Source organism: Symphodus melops (genome assembly GCF_947650265.1).
Source record: "Symphodus melops genome assembly, chromosome: 4".
In the NCBI taxonomy this organism is placed as follows: Eukaryota; Metazoa; Chordata; class Actinopteri; order Labriformes; family Labridae; genus Symphodus; species Symphodus melops.
Window position 1 is genome coordinate 19,788,291 of NC_136694.1, and position 14,039 is coordinate 19,802,329.

The following is a 14,039-nucleotide window of genomic DNA, read 5'->3' on the forward strand; positions in this document are numbered from 1 at the left end:
TCAAAATCACTTTTCTGTGCCAGGATCTTTCTATTATTTTGCAACTTGCAGCAGCGCGAGCCCCCTTCCCACTATCTTTGGGAAGTAGTTCCTGTCCGGCGACGTCATTTCCTGGAGAGACCATCAAGATTGGGCCATTCTCTTTAGTGTTTGCCCTGTTTTTCCAATGTCCACCTCCTCACCGCCCGTATTTTGAGACAAAACTAACATAGAACAGACTCTTCACACAGACTATTAAACAGAGAAAACAGGAGTAAATGAAAGTGTACAATGGAGTAACAAAAAACTGAACAAAAGGAACAACGAGGTGAGCTTTCTTCTCTTCACGGACTTAGCTAGCTTAGCAAGCAAATACACCGGCGACTCCCAGACCCTAAAAAGAGGAACGATAACAAGCATGATCATTAGAGAATAAAGTGCTGTCAGTCGCTGCTGCTTGTATGCAAAGAGTGCAACCCCTTAAAGAATGCATTGCTTTATCATTTTAAGTGTCAGAAGTCCTTGTCTTGGAGAGAAGTATTATAGATGTTCATCTCTGCTTAGGTAGCTGTTAAAGCTAACGTGGTCTTCTGGAGACCCTCACCCGGCGACTTGATTTAATGTAGTCATTGTCACTTATTGTATGACTGGCAGTCAGGTTTGCTTTTTGCTCTGACTTTAAACTGCTAACATGCAGGTCCTATGTTTTCAGATTTAAATCGAGAATGGCATTATTTGGGTTTTTTTGCAAGCCGCTAAAGCGTTGCACTTTCACGAGTAACTAGCCTACCATTCATCTTCTTCCAAAACTAACAAAGGTGTTTTATGTATATTCATATATACACACAAAAGCGTTCACCTATTGAGGCCGACATTTGTCAGGCTTAAGTAAAGGTTGACATTGATGCAAATAACGTTGAGCGATACTTGCGAGGCCCATACATATGAGAGGCAGACAGATGGACTCCTCCCAACCCCGTGTCTTCAGTGAGAACAATGAGAACCATTTCTTTGATCAGCTGTGTCCTTCAGAGATAACTGGAGGGAAAGAGGACTTTAGGTGAGAAAACAGTAACAGCCATGAGGGACACGTCAGCCGTCCATTCACATTGTTGTCTCACTGGGGCTTGTAGGGGTGTGACTACTTACACAAGCCCCCCCCCCCCCCCCCCCTTTATTATTTTCTTTATTACCATTCATATTAAATTAAATGGTGGTGACACATTGGGTTGTATCTCTCAGCAACACATGACCTACGTCTCTTTATTTTTTAACCAAAGATACTCTTTTATGTGACTGTGGATAACCCAAGGTTGTGATGTTGTCTTGCGCTGCTGTCAATCAGTTCTAAAGGTTTCAAGTTCTTTAAAGTTGCACTGAAATACAGAACAAGTTCTGCATCATGCACGTTAGTTCTGCGAAGACTAAGATTATATTTCTGTGACGTCTGTACAGGAGCAGGTTAGAAAACATTCATTCGAACGTTGACTATTCACACTGCTGCTTGTTGTGATTATATTTATTGAATTTGAGAAGTAGTCAAACTATCTTGAAAATATAAGCCTGTGAGGCAGAATATATATGTAAGATAATGATCCTTTTTTTTCAGCCTTACAATTAAAATCTCACTGCTCAAAGAAATGGAGGAACACTAAATCATGGCAGTATTAGCTACAAGTCAGTTAACCTCCAGGGATACTAATCTGTGCTTTCAGGAAGCACAGCTTATTGGGACTCTGTTTCACCTGCTTCGCTGCAAATTAAAGAACTGATGCAGTGGAGAGGTAAAAGCCAGACAAATCCTTCAAACGGAATCATTTTGCCTGTGATGGCCACACACAATTGCTCACTCCTGATCCTTGATGATGACTTCTGATCTTTTCTCACATTTTGTCTTCTGCTAGTACTCCCACTAGAGGACGTGTGCCCTCCTGCCACAGTTTGGTCAGATACATGCACATTTCATTTAAAAAGGGATCTGGCAGTGCCCCTCCCGTTCCTCCGTGCACAAAGCCGCTGATGGGTGCTGCTGCAAGGTTGGAAAACCTTTTACGCCGCTGTCCAGCTCCCCTCGTGTAATAGCCATGTCGGTCTCCTGGTATCTCCTCCGGCCTCTTGAGAGTGTACTGGGAGACACGCATGTCTTCTGGAGAAGCTGGACTACCAGAAGTGACAAGGACACTAGCAGAACACAAAACTTGAGATGGGTCAGTCATCGAGGAGGAACAGAGAGCGATTGTCTGCGGCGGTCACACGGGAAACCGTCCAGTTTTAAGGGTTTGTCCGGGTTTTGCCTTCTCCATTGCATCTGTTTTCACTTCACTTTGCACCAAGTCAGGTGAACCTGATCCACAATCTCACGCGCCTCCTGAAAGGACTCTTGGATACCTTTTTAAAGTTTTTCGCAGTTTTAATCACAGCAAAAATAATTTCCTGGTTTCAATCCAAATCCTGCTTGGTAGCTCTTCTTGTTTATACCTTATTGTCTTGATGTGAATGTAGACAGTAATTAATCAGGTTAATCAGGTCTGTGAAAGCTAACCTGTCCAGGGATCACTCTACTTAAAGGTTGGTTTTGTGACAGCGATAGCTTTAACACAGATTAAATGAAGTAGAAAAGGTAACATCAAAGATCAATATATCTTTTTTTCCCCCTCCCTTTGCAGGAAGAGCTTCCATTCAAACCTCCTCAAAAAGAAGTTCCTTCAACGTTGGCATTCACCATTGCTTTACTACAAAGTTTTTATCTCGACTTGAGTCTTCAATTGACTAAGCTACACCAACAACAATGTCCCAGATCCAATTCCAGTGTCCGGCTAGCCCCATGCCTGCTGCCCCTGCTCCACTACAGATGGGGCAGCCACAGCCTGGCTACAGCATCCCTTGTGCCTCAGGCACACTCCCCTCAGAGAGTGCCAGCCAGCCTATCAGGAGTTCCGCTCTCCCTGCAGGCTCAGCCACTCCCTACAATACCACAACAGGTTCATCTTTTCTTTCTTTCTTTTAATTGTTGCTATTGTCTGCAAAATAAAGGACTGACTTTCTTTAATAGCCATACATAATTGTGCTTCCAATTATCACATTTGTTTGAATCACACGTAGTATTTCTGATCTCTTCGTCATGTGGTCTGTTAACAGATCTCAGGGTAGTCACTTATTTTGAAATATTAAGGATTATATGCTTGTTTGTTTTTAGAGCCTTAATGCTCTTTCTTTTGGTCAACCTTCAGGAGAAATGAGCAGCCTTAAGTTTTTCCTTCATGTTCATGTTTTTTTTTTTACCTACAGTATCTAACATGGCAAACCCTAAAGAGAAGACCCCTATGTGTTTGGTGAATGAGTTAGCTCGTTTCAACAAGATCCAACCTGAGTATAAGCTGCTGTGTGAACAAGGACCAGCTCACTCGAAGGTACCCTGAGAGTCGATGTCAAAACCAATCACGTCGTCTCATTTGGGCGCCTGTCATTCTGTCATCACGGCCTCATGGTCGTGAATCAGAATTCGTCCTTAACTCTGAGGCCTCTTCTCCCTGTCAGATCTTCTCAGTCAGGCTCACACTGGGAGATCAGCATTGGGAGGCAGAGGGGACCAGCATCAAGAAAGCCCAGCACACGGCTGCAGCATCTGCCCTTGCTGAGACAACACTTCCGAAGCCCACCGTGAGGATGCCCCGCAACACAGGCAAGCACCTAGGTGGGCTCCTCCCACTTTGTCCGTCTTAGTAAATGTACGCAGAAATTAGTTCACTTATATGTGGGTTTATTTTCATTGGCTTTCAGCAGATGGAGTTACACACACGATGGAGCTAAATGCACTATGTATGAAGCTCGGTAAAAAGCCTATGTATAAACCCATCGACCCATACCCGGGGATGAGACCACCAAACTTCAACTACAACGTCCGGCCTCCAGGACCCTATCAGCGCTCTATGCAACAGTGAGTTTCCTCTACTTGGAAATGTTTTTAAAAGACATTCCTTCATTTTGTTGGACTTTTGATTCCCATCGTGACTTCTATTTTCTGAGATTTGGAAAAAAAACAAAAAACATTTGCACTTGACCTTTTCTGTGCCCAGGTACTACTACCCTTTTCCTCCAGTGGGACCAATGATTTACCACATGGAGCTTTCCATCGGAGGCCAGCAGTTCATTGGAAAGGGACGCACACGGCAGTTAGCCAAGCATGAAGCTGCTGCCAAAGCCCTGAAAGTGCTGCACAAGGAGCCAATATTGCAACAGTTGCCAGAGGTGAGAGTGAGAAGCGTGCACTCGGCATCAGAAATACTTTGACTTATAGCTTTTCTTTGATATTTTTACTTAATGTTATTTCTGCTGCTGGCAGGTGAATGGAGAGCCAGAGGAGGAGAACCTCAACAAATCAGAAATCAGTCAAGTGTTTGAAATTGCACTTAAACGCAACTTACCTGTCAACTTTGAGGTGATTTCTGCGTTGCTTCTAGAAGTGCTCACACTCCATGTCAAATTGTACGAGTTCATCAGGTTCAAGTTCAAAAATGAAAATTAAAAACTTGTTCCCTTGCAACATTTTTCCCCCGCTGTTTTCCAGGTTTTAAAGGAAGAAGGCCCTCCCCACATGAAGAGTTTCGTCGTGTGTGTAACAGTCGGGGAGTTCACTGGCGAGGGCGAAGGAAAGAGTAAAAAGATTGCCAAGAAGCTGGCAGCAGCAGCAGTGCTGGGGGAGTTGAAGAGGCTGCCCCATATACCCAGTGTGGAAAAGACGCTGCCACGCATAAAAAAGAAAACCAAATCCATCATCAAGGTAAGCTTACTCGAGAGCTGGAATATCAATAATCAGGACAGAGGTATGGTCTGTTCATGTTTATTAACCCCTTACACCAACAGCTCCAGACCAGTCCAGAATATGGACAGGGTATGAATCCGATCAGCCGCCTGGCTCAGATCCAGCAGGCCAAGAAAGAGAAGGAACCTGAGTACAGCATGGTGACGGAAAGAGGCCTGCCTCGCCGCAGGGAGTTTGTCATGCAGGTGATTCTGACTGAGGGAAAAGTAGTGGTACCTCTGAAGCATCTCTGGCAGTTTACCCCATCTTCTTGAAGTATTTTTTTGTTTGTTTGTTTGTTTTTCCCTCCATCTAGTTCTGTAATACATGCGTGCCTCACGTCTTCCTGCACAGGTGACGGTGTGTGGCCAGTCTGCAGAGGGGATGGGACCCAGTAAAAAAGTGGCGAAGAGAAACGCGGCAGAGAAAATGCTCGACCTGTTGGGATATAAAGGACCTCAGCCTCAGCCCCCCAAACCGGCACTTAAGACAGATGAGAAGGTACGAGTGAATCTTTGTCGAGCAACAAGCATGGCATGCAGGACTTTCATTGTTTCTCTTGTGTTTAGACGCCAGTAAAAAAACCTGGTGATGGGCGCAAAGTGACCTTCTTTGAACCCGGCTCATCAGAGGAAGTGGCCTTAGGTAAGAACATCTCAAAGATTTGGTAACACTTAGATGGAATAATTTATCGTTTTATATCAAAGCACATTTTCCTTTAAAGGTTCGAAGGAGGAGGACTACCGTCTTCCTTATCTGAGCCACCAGCAGCTGCCTGCAGGTATCCTGCCCATGGTCCCTGAGGTGGCTCAAGCGGTTGGTGTCTGTCATGGGTCCCAAGCTAAGGACTACAACCGAGTAATCCCCAACCCGGGCAAGACCACAATCACTGCCGTTATTGCCAACGAGCTGCTTTATGCAGGGACCTCCCTGACTGCTGAGACTATCCTGAAGAACACAAACAATCTGAACCAGCTTCCTCTCGGACCCCTTACCAGGCCTTCAGAGCAGCTCGGCTATCTGGCATCCGTGCAGGGCCTGCAGGTAACCACCAACCTCTGCTGCTTCAGTCAACTCAGTAAGGTCATCAACAAGCATGTGCTTGATTCATACTAGAGGAACAGAGAGACAGTCTGACTGAATATTTATTTGTTTGCAGGTGGAATACAAAGATTTTCCCAAAAACAACAAGAACGAGTTTGTGTCACTGATTAACTGCTCCGCCCAGCCGCCACTCATCAGTCATGGGATTGGGAAAGATCTCGAATCTTGTCACGATATGGTGAGTGTTTTTTTAAAGACTAAATTTGGTAGAAGTCATATAGATTAGATAGGTACATGTATTTGGATGCCCTTGGAAGTATTGGATTGTTTATAAAGGCAAACTCACAGGACCAAAGTGCTGTAAACAAATGTCTCACATTCATAACTGCCTACAGTAAGAGTACATGCTTGAGCAGTTTGTTCATAAAAAAAAAAAAAAGTTAAACACATGTCGAGCTTTGTGACAAGGAGCTTCATAAAAGGTTGTTATTTCAGAAGAAGGATTAACCCCTTCCTAATAGCTGTGATAAATGGCGTTTCGAAATGTGTCTGTATCGCAGCATAGCCAATCAGAGTGTCCGTTTGCTTTCTTTTAGAACATTAGAGGAGAGGAAAAGTCCTCAGAGGTCTCCCTGTTCCCTTCATGCACTTGCACTGAGCATTGTCTGCTACCTGACGATCAAGATTAAAATAAAAAGTGAAGCTTCTTTCTGTAATCTGTTTAGAGAACACACTTTATTAAGTACATTTATAATAAGGCTTAGTAAGGTGAGTAGAGGTGTAGTGTTGTGTGAGGCAGACCAAAGGCACGAGGCTAATGTGTGATATCCTCATATTATTACAACACATGTGCTACCAGGGTAGTGCAGCTGTACCCTATTGGTATTATAGCCGATAAAGGAACAGAGGATACTTGTGAATGTTCACTGATTTAACATGTGCTGTCGTTTACCTCCATAGGCTGCACTGAATATATTAAAGTTGCTCTCAGAGTTGGACCAGCAGTCACATGAAAGGACAGGAAATGGACCAGTCTCTCGGTAAGCTGTGCTTTACACTCAGTCTGAGCTTATTCATGGAGAAGTATGGGACCAAGAATGGATTCAAACTTTCTACGCTCAGACTCCTGATTACCAAAGTACACAAAATAGTCCCTATCTTGGTAGGACAGACAGTCTCTGTTAGAAAAGCATATTCTAGGAAGTGGGACTGTTCAAACTGGACAGTATATGGGGTTATATACAATGTGATAAAAGCCATTACGTAACTGTGGATAAGAGTTCACAAGTGCCTAATGCTCAGGGGTTTGTAAGTCTGTCTGATATTAAATTAGGTGCGTGCATTATTCTTACTCGTATTCATCATTTTGGAGAAAATGGACTGTGGTTCAAGGTCATACATGCTCACCTCTGAGCTAACCAGTGCAGCATTTCTCCTCGATGCCTTGTTCTGACCAGATATGAATACTGTATGTGGACTCTTTATTCAATCAATCAATCTTTATTTGTATAGCGTCCATTCATAACAGGTGTTGTCTCGAGACACTTTACAAAAAGCAGGTAAAGGACCTTACTGTTTGTCTGTTAACATTAACAAAAGAGCAGTTAACAAGACCATGCTCATCGTTATGTTTACAAAAAGCAGGTAAAGGACCTTCCATTCTATTAAAAGTGGAATGATTAACCGGTCATTTGTAACATTAAACAGCACAGCTGGCTTGCTGTTTAATTCCTTACGGCACTTTAAATCCATTTTCCAAGAGGCAAGTGTTCTCCAGGGAAAATTCTGAGATTATTTATAAATTGTCTGAACACAATAAAAGAATTAATTTGTTTTCATGACTCTCTAGCCGTACACTTGTACAACAGTTTATATACAGAGAGCACAGAGTAAAGTAATTCAAGTTTATTTTGTGCTCATTAATAATGTAGTTCATTAAATTGCTTTTGAATTACCGAGGATATTTAGATAGGAAAGTGCTTGTAGACGCAGCCTTCAGGAGTCTTTTCATGCTGATAACTTGTTGTAATCGACTCACTTGTCTCCACAGGTGTGGCAAGCAGGAAGTGGAAGGTGACTTGCACCTGAAACCGGCTAACTCAAGCACATTGGCACAGACCGTGGATGGCACTGTTTAGATGATCATGTTTGGTTGTCTGTAAAAGCACTAGAGAAAACTCTGACACTGTGTTCTTAGTCAGCTTTAGAAGGCTGCAGGAAGCTTTGGGCACTGTTCATATTCATTGTACCAAAATGTTCACAGTTAAACAAGATTGATAGGAAACAATAGTTTCTTTCCCTTGATGTTGTTTAATTGTACACGTTATTTATTTTTGTTGCGTTGTAGAAAAAGTAGCTGCATCCTAGTCAATGAGTCGGGGGTTTACTTAGTGAAAGAAAATAATGAAGCAGTTAACTGTGAACCTTTTTTTTTGTTTGTTTTTCATAACTTTTCTCTCTGTTAGTCTTCCTTCAAACTTTTGTCTGAAGTCTTTGACCGCCTGCTGAGGTGGTTCCTAAAATGTCTTCTCCTCTGGTAAAAGTTTGGGCCTCATCTTTGTCTAGGGTGCAGCTGACGAACCTCTGTTGATTTTCCTAGAGTGCTTTATATCAACAACCGGTGTTAATGACATTACCATGTAGAGCTGAGAAGAAATTCCGACTAAATGTATTGTGTGATGTAATGTGACGTTGTCCATGCGGTGTGTGGCGAGGTCGTTTCCCTGTCAAGTTTCCCTCCTCCTCCTCCTCCTCCTCCTCCTCCTCCTCCTCCTCCTATGTCAGCATCCCTTCTCTCTCTGCTCCCCATGGTAATTAAACCTCCGTGCTTATGTGCACAAAACCAACATCTCTGTTGTCTTGTTTTTCTCAAACTACCAATTACTATAAAACATAACTGAAAACGTCTGGGGTGTATGTGATAATCAAAACCAACTTATAGTGTTATCATATCTGGACACTAATCATACTGTGACCATCTTATCAAATGTTTTTTCATACACAATTGTCTTAACAAAAAAATTTTCATGATGTTTTCTTGAAGTTCAGTCAGATTTCAGACGATTTCTACTCTCCCCTTGGTTAGGATCGACAGTATGTCAGTAAGCGCAACAGATGATCAACTTGATTTTTTTTTTAGCCAAAGCAAAATAAAATCCTAAATTTTATAGAAATACAACTGCATCAGGTTACACTGTATAACATAAAGCAGCACACAAACCACTTGATCTTTATCAGACACCGTGAAAACATATTTTGTAATCATTTTATTTTATGTAAAGATAATACAATATTTGGAAGTTTCACATATTAAAGGTCAGTTTCCCCCTTTAGGCCTCTCCAGGATTCCTTTTATTCATTTGACACTTTCATGGAGAAAAATCCGTCAGAGGAGACTTTAGATGAAATCTTAACATCCAGAAATATTCTTGTGTCGCTGATGACCACTTGCCTGAGTCGTCATCTAGTAACCATTTCTGAATAATTTGTCCTTTCATCAAAAGTCCCCTCGCTATGGCCTTTAGCTCATCTTATTCAGTGTTGCTGAATCCTAAAGGGATTTACTTTCAAGTTTTATAGCCCCTTTAAATGACCTTTTTTTCTCAAAGTTGCTTCGCTGTACTTGAGTGTGATTATGACACCATAATGGCACCATTAGACACTTGTGTCTTCTTGCTGTCAATAAAGGGGTACATGCACTTGTCGGACCCCATGAAACGATACGTAACCACATTGGATTCCCATGGCAACAACCTGAAAAAGAAAGTGAGCAGTAAAACCTGGCAAATAAACAAAGTACTGGCAAACAGTTATTTCAAAATGTTTTTTAAAAGGTACGTACGCTCTGCTGAGGAAAGGCAGGTACGTGAGGCGGGGGATGCACACTAAAGGTTGATCTATCAGGATGGCGTTCATCGCCTGCTCGACACAGTACTGGGGGTCCAGAGGAGGGAGTATCAGCTCCACCTCTTCCCTGTAAGTTACACCAAATTCACTGTCATTTTTGTTTTTATGCAGTGTTTTGAATAGGCTCAGGTATAGGCAGTCACTTTAAATGGCTGGACACAAACACCTGAACGAACGTTGACAGGATATTTATAGATCAATCATAAGCCAGTAATGAACACTTGGAGTATTTTGATGACATACCTGATCTTGCAGCCTTCAAACATGCCCGTGTCCACGATGTAGGGACACACTAGAGTAGTCTTCACTCCTTCAATGTCCTCAGCGAGCAGCTCGTGGGCCAATGATTCATGGAAACCCACTGCAGCAAACTTGCTTGCACAATAGTCCTGTCTCAGGCAAAAACATTGAAACTTGTCAAATGTGTCTTTACAGATAGGCCTATTGAATGTTTGCAACAGAAAACTCCCCAGACCTTATGACGACTGATTCTGAGATACTTTATTTGTTTTAGAAACTTTTTGGATCGGTGGGAACTGGTAAGTAATAGATGTCCTCATATAGAGACTTGTTAATTTTTAATGATACCAACGGTTCATTCTGTTGCTTGAATAGGACCGTCCACATACAAAATTGCAAACGATTCCACCTATCTTCAGTGTTTTTGTTTTGTTTTCCTTCACGTCACAGGTGTCTTCTACTTGTACTGAGCAGTCCCTCTGCTCTTCAGAGAAAATATTCTGGAAAAATACTCCAGGCAAGAAAACAAAATTAAAATGTGTTGTTTTCTTGTAAGCCTTCTGTCTTTTTTAATCTTCTACAATATTTTAAAACACATACAGTACACATTAGAACTAAGCTAAGGTGATGTGTTACCGTGACAACAAAATTGTCACTTTGGAGTGCCTTATCAACCTTGAAATGTTAACAATCAAAAAGTGATGTTTCAACTATAAAGTCTGATTAGTTGTTATGCCCTGTCTGATTTGATCTTGGGGTCCGCTGTACAAATGCTGTACAGTATATTTACTTAGCAGAGCTTCAGAGGAAGCAGTGTTTTGCTCTCCCTTGATGTCACAAAAAGGGCCACCGATTTAGACAATTTAGGATATGTTAACTGTAATAAAGCTTAGTGTTTTGGGGATGTTTGTCTCTCTTGGGTTCACCTCGACACAAGCAGTGCTGAAAAGACCGAGGACGCTGGCGATGGTCACAATGTGTCCGTGATTCTGGGCCTTCATCTGAGGAAGGAAGGCCTTCACTGTCTGAGGTTAACACATAAACACACATAAAAAAAAACATAGATCAATACACACGTCATACTGCTGTGTTGAAGCAGCTTAATATGACAACAGAAATAGCACTGTTGATGCTGGTAGTTCCTTGAATCTTGCTCAATGTGAAGGAGGCTTATGTTGCACAAGTGGCTTCATATTAAGAGGATTTCTGTGGGAATCCTTCAGTCCGTAGTGTGAAGGGGATAAAGCTATTGACGCATTGCATTTAACATGTCATGTGTGCACAATAACATGCTCTGTACAGGTGCTGATGTTGAAGATTATGTATTGTGAAATTTAAAAGTACATTTACAGTCTGTGCTGAATCATTGTATGTGCTTGACTTAAGCCACCAAGAGCAGTAAGTGCAGATTTGGAATGAAAAAGTGAAATATTCTTTAATTATAAATGCACAAAAAGTTGAAAAAGAGTCGAATATTATGATTTATTACTCATAGATATGATTGGCTATAAGTGGCCTCAGAATCAAAATATGAGCCATGACAACAAACAGATGGATTTGTTGGTGAATAATACACTATAGCGTGTCACATCAGCTGAGACTAAATGAAAGTTTAAAAAAAAAACACAATTGGGAAGGAAAAAAATGGTACGTTAACATTTCTAGTGCAAGATAAGAGGTTTTATCCCAAGTCCTGAGTTAAAAAAAACACAAAAAACAGATACAGTTCTAGTAGGTTCTCTTAACTGTCTATATTTTACCATGAATAAGTCATTGGTTGCTGGATTTCCTCTGTGATCGTTCTAGATGCTTGCTTGTGTTTTACTTACTTTCTGACGTACGTCACTTTGGATACAACCGCCTGCTAAATGAATTGATCTTTTTTGGTAAATTTTACCACATTTCATATCGACCAAACAGTTCTCACCCAGAAGAGGGCGTGGCAGTTGACCTTCATGGTCCTCTCCATCAGCTCATCAGGACAGTCTAACATGCGCTCACCGGCCACCACTCCAGCGTTGTTCACCAGTATCGTAACATCTCGTCCCAGGTCCTTTCTCACCAGGTCTGCGTTTCGATACACATCTTCCCTATTGGTAACATCCACCGAGTAGGTGTACGCTTTACCCCCTTTCTCCCTCACCAGCTTGGCTGTCTGCTCATTGGCACTGCTGTTGATGTCCCACAGCACCACCTCTGCCCCGTGTTTGGTGAATTCCTGAGCAAAGAGACGACCCAGGCCACCACCAGACCCGGTGATCAGCACCAGCTCGCCATCGATGGGTTTGGTGCGAGGGCGCAGGACGACCCGTACAGAGTTACGCAAGATGAAGTAAATCACATCCAGCAGCATCATCTGCAGGTCCATTAGAAAAATCATGTTGACTTGTGAAACTGCAGATGGCCTTAATTGTCAGAACAAATATCTAACCTCACACAGGATGAAGGTGTGTGTCTCACTGTCTTACTAAGTGATGGACTGTGTGAGGATGCAGACAGCCAAGCTGGTGTATCCCTCCCTCTGTGACTCTCAGACTCCATCCCTGGTCTATTTAAACACTCTCCTCCCAGATTAGAGGAAAAACCTTGAGCCCCTCATAAACCCACTTCTCTTTTAAGTAGTCATTGTATACACTTTCACAAACACTGAGGAAAATAACATGTGCCACACAGCCTTACTCGGGCTTTAAGTTTTTACAAGTGTCAGGGTGTTAGAGGGACATAAGTTCACAGTTGAGCATACTGTACACGTGAAAGGCTTAAAGTGCATTAACACAGATGCACATAAACAGGTTACATATTCATATACACAACTAGTTGATTTATTCTGTGTTATTGTCTAAGCTTGTCTCCAAAGCTTCTCAGTGGAAGTAGAGGGCAGATAACAGAATAAAACTACATATAATACATATATAGCTGTTTTAGTCTACAATTCATTCATTAAAATTCATTATCATTTTGAATACCTTGAAACACTCATTATCAGTTCATAAATCAATAATGATCTACAGTATATATGGTCCAAACCTCTCTGGTGTTTATCTCTTGTGAATAATGGAGGATTTTGGATGTTAAAGAATTCCATTGAAACGCTCAAAGCTGACACAAAAAATAGGTTGTAAAACCTGAGAATAAAAGCTTATACTTCTAATGATTACTTTGTAAACTTACAGTAGCTCATCATATACATTTACATCAGCAGAGGTGCAGTTTCAGCTAAGTGATGGTACTATAAATTATGGTTTAGTGTTCAGCAAAGGGGCACAATTAAACAAAGAGTGTGGGTCCCGGTTGTATGCCATATAGCAGTCACAGTAACATGAAAGTAGAAAATAAGAAGATTAAGCTTGTGTGGACTGTAAATCTCAGCATTCTGACTTATGTTGCAAAAGGGCTGCTTTTATGTGTTACGTTTTTGTTTGAACACTGCCAGCCTTGTTTTTTTCCCTACATGTTGGCATGTGAGCCACATGCAGAGAATCACTTGTTGCTTTTTTTTTTTTTTTAACCCACGATGTACGTTTCAATTTTCTGCAAATGATTTTTCAGACCTTCGAGGCAGTTGGTAAGTTTTTATTTTTCAACAGTTCACCTAATTTGGATTGTTATGAACCTTTGACATCTTAGTTGTGCTTGTGAACACACACTTTTACGACTGGGCATAATATCTAAACTGTTAAACTGAAACAAGTAAAATAAAATGTAAGTCTAAACTTACCTTTTAAATGGTTGTGTGCAACAGTTGACAAAATTGAAACAAGATTGAAAGATTGTTTTTAACGATTCAAATTTTGCTTTTAAAATAATTACACAAATATTACGATTTAAATACATTTTAAATGCTTTAAAAAATGCTTTTAAAAAATGTATAAATATTTACAAACATTTAACTTTTATTTTTAAGTGCAAAAATTGAATTCAATGTTCACACAAATATAAGATTTAAAGACATTTAGCCTGTTGGTTTTTAACAGTGCAAAACATGCTTTAAAATGTATAAATATTATAGCTTAAAATATATTTTAAGAGTTTTTTAACAGAGCAAAGAAAATGCTTTTAAAATATGTAT

General features: G+C 41.2%; 2 protein-coding genes across 5 annotated transcripts; one reads left to right on the forward strand and one right to left on the reverse strand.

Annotated features, from left to right (window-relative positions):
• Positions 1-83: 83 nt before the first annotated feature.
• On the forward strand, positions 84-8,670 carry stau1 (staufen double-stranded RNA binding protein 1). 4 transcript variants are annotated; one of them, XM_079342199.1, is made up of 15 exons: positions 84-307; positions 2,646-2,960; positions 3,268-3,389; positions 3,517-3,673; positions 3,760-3,916; positions 4,056-4,227; positions 4,322-4,417; positions 4,547-4,759; positions 4,843-4,986; positions 5,135-5,281; positions 5,350-5,425; positions 5,505-5,824; positions 5,940-6,062; positions 6,785-6,864; positions 7,875-8,670. In XM_079342199.1, the coding sequence occupies exons 2-15, from the start codon at positions 2,768-2,770 to the stop codon at positions 7,960-7,962; spliced, it is 2,088 nt and encodes a 695-aa protein (XP_079198325.1). In that variant the 5' UTR covers positions 84-307; positions 2,646-2,767; the 3' UTR covers positions 7,963-8,670. The 4 variants fall into 4 exon arrangements, with proteins under 4 accessions (XP_079198325.1, XP_079198326.1, XP_079198327.1 ...); XM_079342200.1 differs by having other exon boundaries at positions 3,763-3,916; XM_079342201.1 differs by having other exon boundaries at positions 3,517-3,661.
• Positions 8,671-9,071: 401 nt separating this feature from the next.
• rdh20 (retinol dehydrogenase 20) lies at positions 9,072-13,689 on the reverse strand. The gene is made up of 5 exons (XM_079342077.1): positions 11,898-13,689; positions 10,897-10,995; positions 9,974-10,119; positions 9,666-9,797; positions 9,072-9,577 (listed from the first exon to the last, which is right to left on the reverse strand). Exons 1-5 carry the CDS (start codon positions 12,348-12,350, stop codon positions 9,457-9,459), a joined length of 951 nt encoding a protein of 316 aa, XP_079198203.1. The 5' UTR covers positions 12,351-13,689; the 3' UTR covers positions 9,072-9,456.
• Between the last annotated feature and the right edge of the window lie 350 nt (positions 13,690-14,039).

What these genes read in the sequence shown, in the direction of transcription:
- rdh20 (XM_079342077.1), bottom strand. Translation starts at nt 12,350, where the DNA reads ATGATTTTTCTAATGGACCTGCAGATGATGCTGCTGGATGTGATTTAC. An exon ending in ACTGCCACGCCCTCTTCTGG is followed by an intron (nt 10,996 to 11,897) that starts GTGAGAACTGTT and finishes TGTTAACCTCAG; the next exon opens with ACAGTGAAGGCCTTCCTTCC. An exon ending in TTTGAAGGCTGCAAGATCAG is followed by an intron (nt 9,798 to 9,973) that starts GTATGTCATCAA and finishes TGTAACTTACAG; the next exon opens with GGAAGAGGTGGAGCTGATAC.
- stau1 (XM_079342199.1), top strand. Translation starts at nt 2,768, where the DNA reads ATGTCCCAGATCCAATTCCAGTGTCCGGCTAGCCCCATGCCTGCTGCC. An exon ending in TCCCTACAATACCACAACAG is followed by an intron (nt 2,961 to 3,267) that starts GTTCATCTTTTC and finishes TTTTACCTACAG; the next exon opens with TATCTAACATGGCAAACCCT. An exon ending in GGAAATGGACCAGTCTCTCG is followed by an intron (nt 6,865 to 7,874) that starts GTAAGCTGTGCT and finishes TTGTCTCCACAG; the next exon opens with GTGTGGCAAGCAGGAAGTGG.